The sequence below is a fragment of the Bos javanicus genome, chromosome 19 (assembly GCF_032452875.1).
Source record: "Bos javanicus breed banteng chromosome 19, ARS-OSU_banteng_1.0, whole genome shotgun sequence".
Taxonomy (NCBI): Eukaryota; Metazoa; Chordata; class Mammalia; order Artiodactyla; family Bovidae; genus Bos; species Bos javanicus.
In genome coordinates, this window is record NC_083886.1 from 55,991,170 (window position 1) to 56,003,255 (window position 12,086).

The following is a 12,086-nucleotide window of genomic DNA, read 5'->3' on the forward strand; positions in this document are numbered from 1 at the left end:
CAAGAGGTGGAGCCCCCGACACATGCCCAGCACCCGAGACTCCTGGGGCTCAGGTTGCAGTGATGCAAACTCAACCCTTCCCCAAGTGGAAGTAAAAAAGATTTTCACTGCTTGCTTCATTTCCAACAAGGCGTTTTAAGACAATGGGGCCCCAAGGAGGAAGGCAGATGGGTGGGGTGCATTGGCTGCTGCTCAAGACCTCTGCCAGCCGGCCCATCACCCTCGCCCACTGCCTGCAGCCCTGATGGAGGCCCCTTCTGAGCTGTCAGCCCCTCCACACCCAAGCACCGGACCAGCCCGGATCTCACCTGATAAGGAGGTCCCGCAGGTAAGCAAACTCACAGTGAGTGGTGTTCTCGACTGCAGAGGAGAGAGAGGGAGCTTTAAGATCAGGAAAGCCCCTCCCGGCAATGCTGGGTGGGTAGATGGGTGGGGCAGGGGGGCCACAGGGGCGCACTGGGCACCTCAGCTCCTGCCCTCCGGGAAGATGGCACTGTCACCCCGCAAGACAACTACGGGGGAGAGAGCGCTGCGCCAAGCAGCAGGGGGCCCGGGGGTGTCCCAGGGGAGACCTGAAGATGAGAGGGGTGCTGGGAACAGAACGAGGCAGGAACCGGGGCTGGGGTTTCTCCCCCTCGTGCTCAGGACACACGCAAGGACACACGTGTACAGAGGTGGCACGCTGGGGATGACCGCTCGCACTGAGCTCAAGAGCCAGCAAACCTGAGTCCTGGGCTGCCCGGGAGGCTGCACACGGGGACACACCAAAGCCCTCGGGGGAGCCAGGACAGCAGCTGGCTCTGGGCACACGGGACGACGGGCAGGGAGGGGCCCCACAGCACCCCGGAGTGGGCCAGTGAGGCCCAGTGCTGCATGGAAACTGCCTGCCTGCTGCGTGGTCGTCAGCTGCCAGTCACCCTTTAAAGGGTGCTGAGTGGCATCACCTGGACTCAGGGAGGCTCTCCTCTGCGGTTCTGTGGGGGCGTCCGGCCTACGGGAAGGAATCCCCAATCTCCATACACCCTACAGGAGAGCGACTAAGACTTCTCATTTGTGGTCGTAGGGAGGTGGGGCTCAGAGAGTGAAAAAAAAAGCACTCTGCCCAGCTTCCACGGCCCGTGAGGCCTGGCTCCCAGGTCCAGGCTTCCCCATCCCAGGGTAGCAGGGCCTTTCTCAAGGTTACAGGGTCGATATAGCCAGCAGATAGATGGGGAAACAATGGAAACTGTGAGAGACTTTATTTTTCTGGACTCCAAAATCGCTGCAGGTGGTGATTGCAGCCACGAAATTAAAAGACGCTTGTTCCTTGGAAGAAAAGCTATGACCAACCTAGACAGCATATTAAAAAGCAGGGACATTACTTTACCAACAAAGGTCTGTCGAGTCAAAGCTATGGTTTTTTCAGTAGTCATGTATGGATGTGAGAGTTGGACTATAAAGAAAGCTGAGCGCTGAAGAATTGATGCTTTTGAACCGTGGTGTTAGAGAAGACTCTTGAGAGTCTCTTGGACTGCAAGGAGATCCAACCAGTTCATCCTAAAGGAAATCAGTCCTGAATATTCATTGGAAGGACCGATGCTGAGGCTGAAACTCCAGTACGTTAGCCACCCAAAGCGATGAACTGACTCATTGGAAAAGACCCTAATGCTAGGAAAGATTGAAGGCAGGAGAAGAAGGGGACGACAGAGGATGAAATGGTTGGATGGCATCACCGACTCAATGGACATGAGTTTGAGTAAGCCCTGGGAGTTGGTGATGGACAGGGAAGCCTGGCGTGCTGCAGTCCATGGGGTCTCAAGGAGTCGGACACAACTGAGTGACTGAACTGACTGACTGCCAGCCGGCAGGGGGGCCAGGGTGGTAAAAGGCCGAGTGCCCCACCCTCCAACTCAGGCTTCCCAGGTGGTAAAAAACCCGCCTGCCAATGCAGGAGACATAAGAGATGTGGGTTTGATCCTTGGAATCAAGAGCATGGCAGCCCACTCCAGTATTCTTGCCTGGAGAATCCCATGGACAGAGGAGCCCGGCAGGCTGCAGCCCATAGGGTCACACAGGGTCGGACACAACTGAGGTGACTGAGCGTGCACGCACACCCCCCACCCCCATGCCGAGCCTCCAGTGCTCTGATTGGCCTTTCCTTGCTTTGTGCCTGGGCTCTGTCCTCCTTCCTCTCCCATCCCCTACCCTGCAGGGCTGCGCCCACAGTAGAATCCTCTGCTGGCTGGCTCTCACGCAGCCTTTCCATCTAACGTGGAGAAGCACTGAGAGTTCAGGGAAGGATGGGGCTCTAAACCTGAAATGACTGTCTGACCACTGCATCCCAGGTTGGGCAAGTTATTCTGGCCTCTCTGAGCCTCCATTTCCTCATCTGTAAAATGGGCATAATAATGCCTCCCACCTCTCAGGGGTGGAAGAGGATGAAATGAGTTAACTGTGCGCTTTATCACATCCACCCTCCTCTGAAAACACTCGGGCAGCTTCCAAGGATGAGTAAAGTACCTCAGGACGGTGGTGCGCAACCCAGGAGGAGGAAGAGGGAACTGGGCCTGGAGAGGGTGGGGATGAGGAGAGGCACAGAGCAGCCTGCTCTCCGGTCAGCTCTCAATTCACAAGGTCCCAGAGATTAAAAAAAAAAAAAAGTCACCAATGTCTTGGGGAAGTTCAACTACTCTAATGGCAGAAACTCCTTCTGGGACCTCACGAAGGCTGCTGGGAAGTCAGATTCCCCCCGCCACCATCTTTAAAAGTTCCGTGGGGCTGTTTCTCATCACCACCCTCAACGTGGGCTGGCAGCACCACAGCAAGGCACAGATCATTCAAAGCGCAGGCAGGATCCAGGCCAGAGCAGGGGAGCGCGGACACAGAAAACCAACCTCCCTAATTTCCCAACAATTTCCTTTACCGGATGCCGGCAGGGCCCAAGTTGGCCACCAGAGGGCAGCAGAGGCTATCAGAGGCGGAGCTGCCCTTCCCTGCCCCTCCCCAACGGCCTTTTTCTTTTTCGTTTTCCTTTTTTCAAATGTACTTGGGCTGCGCCACGTGGCGTGTGGTATCTTGGTTCTTGACCAGAGATCAAATCTGTGCCCCCTGCAGTGGAAGTGTGGAGTCTTAACTACTGGCCTGCCAGGGAAGTCCCCCCACTGGCCCCTTATCCCAAATCCTCCAACACACTTTACAAAAAGGTTTCTAAACAGCAAGATTTCAGGAAGAAGAGAAATGGAAGAGGAGGGGCCAAGACGGGATGAGCCCAGGATGCAGCCTAATTGAGACATCTAGGCGGGACAGGGAGGTGAGGGAATTTAACAATAATCCAGGTAAAATGAGCCTGGGAGTGCTCCACCAGATCGGTTTTCATCATTTACTGCTAATACAATGAAAGTATATGAAAAGTGAAAGTATCTGCTGTCCTGAAAGCTCCAATGGTCTTTGAGACATTCTCTGATTTCACTAAACTCTTGGCACAAGGTGCTCACTTTATGGACGGCAAAAACGGGACCCAAGGGATGATGGGCCATGCCCAACGTCACAGGGACATGCCCAAGGTCATGAGCTGGGTGTGGGATGGGGTGGTAGCAGCAGGAGTTGAAAGCAACTGCTGAATTTTCTGCTTCTTTCTCTATGCTGGGCCTTTCAGCCAAGTGAACAAGGAGCAAAGTGGTCCATTTTAATCTGCTCTAGAGAGAGAAGGACAGAACAGAGAGGGGGGAAGGACACGCCCAGGTCCACCCCGCCTAGGGTCGTGGCCACCTGCGGTGGGTTGGATGGTGTCCCCCAGACGTCCAGCTCCCAACCCTGGGCATCAGTGAATGGGACCCTATTTGGAAAAAGAGTCTGTGAAGGTGTAATTAAAGCAAGGATTTCAGGGACTTCCCCAGTGGTCCGGTGGTTAAGAATCCACCTTCTGATGCAGGGATGCAGGTTTGATCCCTGTTTGGGGAACTGAGGTCCCACATGCCAGGGGCCCCCTGAGCGCCACAACTAGACCTGATGCAGCAATAAATAAATAGATCTACCTCAAGAGGGGATCATCCTGGATTTAGGGGGGCCCTAAGGTCAGTGACAAGTGTTCTTAGAAGAAGAAAGACACAGGAGCACAGAGGAAGGCAGAGCAGAGACCGCAGGGCTGAACCTACAAGCCAAGGTCAGCCCGCAGCCACTAGGAAGGGGGCAGGGAACAGAGCCTCCCTCGAGGCCTCCAGAACACTGAGGATGAACTTCTGTTTTAAGCCACCCAGTCTGTGCTGGTCTGTTGCAGAAGCCCCAGGACATGAAGATGTGGGGGTCCTGGAATTCTGAGGGGGCAGGGAGTGGGGAGGGCATCTGGTTCTCAGCTGAACAGAGCTCCAGCCCAACCCTTTCCCCAGGCCCAGAGAGGCAGGGTGACTTGTCCAGGGTCACACAGCATGCCTGGAAAACCCCAGCACCAGGACCCTGGCAGAGCCTGTCATACCTCCTTCCTGCCTGGATGTGGGGGACTGGGACGGAGGCACGGCTCAGTCAGCTAACGGCTGTGGGCCCGGACAAGACACCTAGCCCCTCATTTCCTGCACCAAGCAGGAACCACGGGAGCCCTTCCTGTGGCCGAATGGGCAACAGACGAGGTCCCAAGAGCACCCGGTCAGGCCCGGGTGCACAGATCCCGGGTAGCAGAGGCAGCTTTCCTTCTGGCCTGACTGGAGGCCCCGGCGTCAGCTCAACCATTACCTTCGATGGTGCCCCACTTGGTTTTCCTTCCAAGGATCCTCTTCCCGTTCACTTGGTACTCGTGGTCACTGCCCACCACGGCGAACGGGATCATCTCCTGGGGGAGGGGCAGGACGCACTGGTCACTTGTGTGTGCAAAGGCCGGTCCACTCCCTGGGCCCCTGGCAGGAGCTGCCCTGAGTCGGGCCCCCAGCACCGAGACCCCTCGGCCTGAGAGGGCTGCACGTGGACCCTCTGGCTCCGACCCCTCCTAGACCAGATAACACTTCCTTATGGCTCAAGACCATCCCACCTGTTTTCCTGGATCCCTGGAAAGACCCCCACCCATGTCCTCTAGCAGGAAGTGAGGGGCCTCTGGAAACAGCAGTCTGGTCGGTGCACTCACCCGGAATTTCTCATTCACCAGCCGGTCCTCAGAGTCCTCGTCAAACTCCTTCTGGGGGTACACGTCAATGCCATTGGACAGCAGGTCCGCAGTGATCTGGGGGTCCAGAGGGGAGACAGGTGGGCACTGTCCATGCAGCAAACTGGACCAACCCACTGGGATCTGCCCATGCTGTGACCTCCACAAAGCAAGTGGCCCCAGGCTCAGTCAGGGGTGGGCTCTGGGGGGCTGGTAACCCTGATACTGTCCAGCTCTTGTGCCTCTGGAGTGGAGGAGGGGCAGCTGCAGACCTGCCTGCCGGGAGACCGCAGCAGCCCCAGGGCCCCAGGTTCATCCCAGGCACAGGGCATCTCTCCGTCCTGAACTCCACCTGGAGACCCTCTCACTGAAGCGGCCCATACTGCACAGGGGCACCTGCTTGTGGCCAACTGTCACCAACCACCGTCGCAGCGACAGCTGCCTGTACAATGGTGCTCGGTGATAACGTCCCCGTGAACAGCTGTCGTTTCTGCCCTGAGCACAAATGCCCGGGGGCAGCTTTGGGGGCTTCCTTGTTCTTTTCCCTCCAGACACATCCATTGCCAGGGCGCTGTCCTCCCCTAAGCATGCTGGGAAAATCCCTGGACCTAAAGGATTGTGGGTGGAGCTTTGGGAATAAGAGTGAGGAGTCTCCCCACTCAGAGGCAGAGGCTCTACAGGGGCCCAGGGTTCACCCTCCTGTTCGGACAGCGACTGGGAAGGAAGTGACCATCTGTCCCCTGATGGAAACTGTCTCTTCCATCCACAAAAAAACTGGGGATTTTGTCTGATGGCCTTGCTCCCACCAAGAGGGATGGCGGGCAGAGGCGGAGCCCTACCCGCTGTTTGAAGTAGACCCTCTCCTCCAGGGTCAGCGTGTCAGCCTTGGCGATGACTGGGACGATGTTGACCACTTTGCTCAGGCGCTTCATGAACTCGATGTCCAGGGGCCTGAGGCTGGAGCAGAGGGACAGGGATGAGGGTGTCGGGGGAGGGACATGGAACGGGGACAGAAACGCGGAAAGGGGGCCCACTCCTGCCTGGAGGGAGCTGAGAGGAGGCCCCCAGGGTGCCTGCGGAGCTCCCAGGTGGGTGTACGCCAAGGTCAAGGCTGTGGACTGAGCGCCAGCCAAGGCACCAGCAAGGGACAGAGAAAGGAAAAGAATCCTGGTCCACGTGAACTGGGAGAGGAAGGAGGGGGGGCCAGACCAGCTCTGAGCAGCCTGGGGATGAGCTCCCAAAGCCCCCAGTGTGTCCACTGGGAGAAGGGCTGCCACTGGCTCAGAGGGCCATCAGATGGTGAGGCATCACCGTCTGGGGGGAGATGGGCGCTCACTCAGCCCCATTTCCCAGGATGAGCTGGGGGCTGCTGTCTGGGGCATCCCCAGCCCCTTGCCCACTGGCTCCAGGTGTCCAAGGTCTGATGCGGGGAAAGGCTACCCCTCAGGCCCTCCTCACACCCCCCACCCCGACCTGAGACAGTTCTCAGCAGCTGCAGGGGCAGGGCTGCAGGGCTCCTGAATGGCAGGCACCGCCTTCCCACCAGGACCAGAGCTCTCCCTGCTGTCCCCGCACAGTCAGTCACAGACTCGGTGTGAGGGTGAGGCGGGCCCCAGGAGGAGGTCTGAACGGTGATGGGGAGGAGCTGCTGGATCCCCTGGGCCGGGGTCTGGGGGAGGGGTGGCGTGGTACCCCGCAGGGTCACCTCAGCAGCAGCAGGGCCTACCCTCAGCTCCCTGCTTTCAGCAGCACCTCAATGGGTCAAAGCCTGGACTGGCTGCTGTGGGACTTGCGGCTGAGCCCCCCACCCCTGCGCAGACCCTCACCAAGGGTGGCTTGGGGACTCGCTTGGTTTCCCACAAAGGCACCCAGGTGAGGCCTGCGGCTCCTGCCGGCTTCCTTCCTGTAACCGGTGCCTGCAAGGCTGGGCCCCAACCCTGGGCTTCCTGCTTCTAGTAGAACTGAGTGCAGAACAGTCAGAGCCAGAGCCTCAGGCCGCGGTGACCAGTCAGACCCCAGGCCCCAGCAACCCACCTCTGTCCGCCCTCGCCGCCCCCTCCCCACCCGCTCCCGACGTCCACTGGGTGTGGGCTCCCCTCCTTCCCACATCCTGATCAGGACGAGCCCGAGGGTGTCCCACCCGGCGGTGGGAAGACACCTACAGGTGTCAGGTGCAGATGGAGCCCCAGGGAGCCAAGGACAAGGGTCTGTGAGGCCATCCGGGGCCCAGCCGGGGCTTCCCCGGTGGCGCAGTGGATGGGAATCCGCCTGCCGATGCCTGGGACACGGGTTCAATCCCTGGTCCATGAAGATTCCACATGCCGCAGAGCAACGAAGCCCGTGTGCCACAACCACTGAGCCCGCCGGCTGCAACTACAGAAGCCCTCGTGCCCCGGGGCCTGAGTTCCACCGTGAGAAGCCACCGCAACGGGAAGGTGTGCACCACAATAGAGCAGCCCCCGCCAGCCGCAACTAGAGAAAGCCGGAGCAGCAACAAAGACCCAGCAGAGCCAAAAATAAATATATAAATTTAAAATATGGGTGTGTTTTAAAAAGGGGCTTCCCAGGTGGCTCAGTGGGTAAACGAATCCACCTGCAATGCAAGAGACGCAGCTTCAATCCCTGGGTCGGGAAGATCCCCTGGAGGAGGGCATGGCAAGCCACTGCAGTATTCTTGCCTGGGAAATGCCATGGACAGAGGAGCCTAGCAGGCTACAGTCCATGGGGTCGCAAAGAGTCAGACATGACTGAAGCGACTGAGCACGCATACACACACACACACGTTTAAAGAAAAAAATAAATAACACTGGCCTTACTCACATGCACAATTAACATTCTAAAAAATCAAAGAGCCCATCTGCCCTCACGAGGGAGACCGCCCTTGCTCAAAGGAGGCGAGGAGGGCACCCACCCCATGCCAGCCTCACTGACTTGTGCGTACATCTGTAGCTGCAGATGGCACTGGCAGGAGAAAGCAGCTCTCTCCAAGGTGGCCTCGACTAACAGCCCTTATCCAGCCCTGCCCGGGGCCAAGCCCGCTGTTCTCTGTGCTCTAAACCCTCCTGGGTGTGTGGGGGGGGTGGTCCCTGCCGGGGTCTGTTATCACATCGTCAGCACTCCCCTATGGACTAGCGACCCGCATGGAGGGACAGGTAAGTGCTAAAGATACACAGCTGGAGAGTCTCTGCCCACCTGCCAGGCCCGCCAGAACGCCTGCCCTGAGAAGGCACAGCCCAGGCTCCGGACCACCCCGGGCCCAGCCGGTCCTCTGCCTTCCCGGGCAAGCTGGATGCTGACAGGTGGGCGGGACACAGTGTGGGGGCCAGAGGGAGGGTGGGGGCACTCAGGCTGCGGCCCGGGCCCACCCAGCCCCAGAGCGCGCCAGGGGCACGTACGAGTGGCCGGTGGCGGGGATGAAGTACAGGCAGCAATGAACGCGGGTGTCTGGGATGCGCTTCTTCCGGTTGATGTTGACCTCCTCTTGCAGGTACTTCTCGTACTGGTCGTTGATGAACTGCATGATGGGCTGCCAGCTGCATGGAAGGACCCAGTCAGCGGGCATGGAACCCCCACCGCCCCAGCTGGGGAAGCAGCCCCCTGCCCCCCCATCCTCACCTGCAGGTCCCCAATCCAACTCTCTGCCCAACACCAGGAAGCAGGGGGTGGGGGTGGGGTGGGTATCACCTGCAATCCTGAGTGCAACAGAGACCTGACCCCGCCTCCCAGGCTGACCTGTGACCCCAGGGGTGGGGGGTGGGGCGAGATTCCCAGCAGCCCCAGGAGGGCTCTTCCGCCCGGGGCAGTGGTCCCCTCACCAGTTCTCATTGTTGATGTGGTCCCCGAAGCCCGGCGTGTCGATGACTGTCAGCTTCATGCGGACGCCCTTCTCCTCAATATCTGCACACAATCACAGCCCCCGCCGAGTTCAGGGGGGAGACTCGGGACCTGTGCACATAACCGCCCCCCACTGGCCAGGCTGCCCGACCCACCCTGCCCCAAAGAGGCCCTCCTGCAGCGCCCCCAGGGTGATGCCAGGGAGATGCCAGTGTAAAGCAGTGAAGCTCCCTGCCCATGCTTTTTGGTGGAAAACTCAGCTGTCTCCAGGGGGCTCTGACCAGGGCCTGCAGGGATCCTGGAGAGCATCCCTGACCCCTCGCCCTCCTCCCACCCCACTCCGAGTCTCAACATGCCCAGAGGTGCTGCCCCGAGGGACCTGACTCGGTACCCTGCCCCCAGACCCCGCCTGGCTCTCACCGTGTGTGATGGACTTGATCTCTATGGTCTTAGGGATGCGCTCCTCCGAGGTGGGCTGCACTGACTTCCGGCTGATCTTGGATTTGAAGAGGGTGTTGATCAAGGTGGACTTTCCCAAGCCGCTCTGCCCTGGGGAGAGAATGGGGCTGGTCGGCAGGGTGCTCCAGAGACAGCGGCTCAAGCGCCTGGGAGGTGGCGAGGCCTGGGCATCATCCCCCAGCTCTCCTTGGTGGGACTCTGGGTTAGGGGGCGGTCAGGAGGCAGGAAGGGCTGGGTGCCTGGGCACTGGCCAAGCTCTCGCTGTACTTTGTGGCAGAGCAGAACACGGACCCCTTGCCTTTTGACCACAGGGAGCCCCATGCAAGGTCCTGGGGCTCCCAGGAGGAGCTGAGATACAGACAGCGTTGGGGAGGGAAAGTGGGGGCTGGCCGCTCCAGTGCGATGCACCCTTAGCTGTGGGACATACCAGGATCCACGTGAGGTTTGATGGAAAAGCCCTACAGAGCCCCCCACCTTGGGACCCCAGTGGGGAGGGTCTGTATCCCTCACTGCTAGACCACCCACACTGCAGGGTTCCGGCCCAAAGCCCTGGGGGCCAGGCTCCCCATCGCTGAGGATCACCTCAGTAGAAGAGTCCGCATGCTCGTGTCCTGCGGGCCAGGCCTGTCACCCCGTTTTACAAGAGCCTGTGTGGCCGGCCGGGGAGGGGCAGGGGGGCTTCCTTGCGTGGCTCTGGGCGGCTCTCCGGCCTGATGAGAGCGGGGGAACTCACCCACCACCATGATGTTGAACTCGAAGCCCTGCTTCATGGCCTTCCTGCGCATCTGCTCCAGGATGGAGTCGATCCCCACGTAGCCGAAGTCCACGGGGGCCTTCTCGTTCCGTGGTGCGGGCGGCTGCTTGAGCGCGGCATCTCTGGGGGTGTCGGCCATGTCGCCAGCGCTGCTGGGAGCTGCCTCGGTGGCTGCAGGAAGAGGAGCGGGTGCATTAGGGGGTGACGGTAGGAGAGTGGGGACACGCAAGTGGGGGAAAATGAGGCTCAGCTGCCCAAGAGACCCGGAGGAACGCCCCAGAGCCAGACCCCTCGGCACGCCCCAGAGCCAGACCCCTCGGCTTGGGCTGTCCTGCCGCCGTCTGCCTGGCCCACAAAGCCTCACCCCACAACTCAAGTCCTGAGCCAGGACAAAGGAGAGGATGACCCTCTGAAGGGAGGACGGAGGGAACCAGCCGTGGCCAGTCCCAAGCACCTGCTGGTGGCCCCAGGCCAGCGGGAGTGTGGAAGGAGGGCCGGGACGCAGAGCTAGCTCCTCCGGGCACAGTGACTCCGCTGGCCCCTGGGCGATGGCAGGAAGGGGAGGGCCCACGGGCAGCACCTGCGGGTACTGCGCCTGCCTCCCACCCTGGACTGGATTCAAGTGTCTTCTCTCGGGCCACCCAGCACCTGCAGGGCCCCACGCCCACAGCCTGGGAGATGGTTTTGTTTTCAGGTCTGCGGACGGGCAGATGGGACTGAGCTGCTCAAAATAACTCAGGCTGCTTCGGTCTACAGGTCAGAGCCTTCCTCCTCTCCTCCTGGGCTGCCCTCAGAGTCCGCGTGACCCAGCTGGAGGCCTGGAGGGGTGGGGGAGATGCCCAGAAAGCTCCCAGTGGGGACCCGAGGGACACCCGGCCTGCGGGGCTGGTCAGGGCGCTCAGGACCGTGTGGGTTCCCCACCAGGGTCAGCTGCATCCCAGTGAGTCGCCCCTACCACGACAAGCACATCCAGACCACACCCATCCCCGATGGCCCTCCCCACTCCCTCCCCTGCCCCCGTGGGTCCAAGCTCTTCCCACCCCCTCTGCCCGCTAAGGATTTTCAGCTTCATCCTGCCTCCCAGAAAGGATCACAGTCTCTTCTCCCAGGGCACCCTGAGCTCATGGGAAGCGACCACCCAGGGAGTCCAAACACTCCCCCTCTGCCTGAGAGCCCCTCTCACAGCCCTCAGGGAGGGAGTGCTGGTGGTTTCCAGCGCAACAGCACCCCTCCCCCCAGATGCCCACCTCTCCAGGGGGCATATCCCACTGCCAAGGTGGGCAAGCAGCCTTCCCAAACACGGCCTGCCACCCATCCCCTCCTGCCCCTGCCAGGAAGGTCACTGCCGAGCTTTCAGATTAAATGCATTTTGGTTTCCTGGGGAAATAACCGGACTCCACCCCACCCACCAGGTCGCACCTCTGCAGCCATGTCCGTCTTCAGGAGCCTCCAAGGGAGCTGAGATGGGGGCCAACACCCTCTCCTCCCCGCATGCCCAGGCCAGTAAGAGGAAAGATGACTGGCCCCATTAGCTTACAAATCCCAGAGACCGGGGTGTTGCTGGTTTATCCCCACGTCAGTCACTAACATCCCGCTATCCTTTGCCCGGAACAGGCAGAGACATTCCTGCTTCCGAGAAAGGGGCGCTAAGCATGGAACGTAACACGCATAACAAGGCCAGGGGCCGCCCGGGGTCCACAGATCTCTCCTAACAACAGGCTGATGATAGAGGTTTTGGTTCCACGTCCCACCTCACCCCATCCCCGGGCCGGGGAAAGGCAAAGGGTCCAGGAGGCAGGGATCCCCGCTATTCAACCGCCATTGCGGGGGCCTCCTCCCTGCATGGCCCGGAAGGAATTGCCTCTGCTCAGAAACACTCTGCCCCGGGCTCCGGCATCGTTAAATAAACAAAGACCAGAGCCACATCTGGCC

At 60.0% G+C, this 12,086-nt stretch overlaps 1 protein-coding gene and 1 long non-coding RNA gene across 12 annotated transcripts in view; one reads left to right on the forward strand and one right to left on the reverse strand.

Annotated features, from left to right (window-relative positions):
* Positions 1-12,086, reverse strand: part of SEPTIN9 (septin 9) — a 179,409-nt gene that overhangs the window by 2,592 nt on the left and 164,731 nt on the right. For all 11 annotated transcript variants that reach the window (XM_061392707.1, XM_061392712.1, XM_061392711.1 and 8 more), the window contains 8 exons: positions 10,134-10,325; positions 9,362-9,490; positions 8,923-9,004; positions 8,503-8,640; positions 5,947-6,064; positions 5,090-5,185; positions 4,705-4,801; positions 309-360 (listed from right to left, as the gene is read on the reverse strand). In XM_061392707.1, the coding sequence (XP_061248691.1) occupies positions 309-360; positions 4,705-4,801; positions 5,090-5,185; positions 5,947-6,064; positions 8,503-8,640; positions 8,923-9,004; positions 9,362-9,490; positions 10,134-10,325 (904 nt within the window). The remainder of the gene's footprint in view (positions 1-308; positions 361-4,704; positions 4,802-5,089; positions 5,186-5,946; positions 6,065-8,502; positions 8,641-8,922; positions 9,005-9,361; positions 9,491-10,133; positions 10,326-12,086) is intronic.
* The window catches only part of LOC133232821 (uncharacterized), a 307,249-nt gene continuing 295,978 nt past the window's right edge, over positions 816-12,086 (forward strand). The window contains exon 1 of the long non-coding RNA XR_009731477.1: positions 816-1,902. This is a non-coding gene — a long non-coding RNA (uncharacterized LOC133232821). The remainder of the gene's footprint in view (positions 1,903-12,086) is intronic.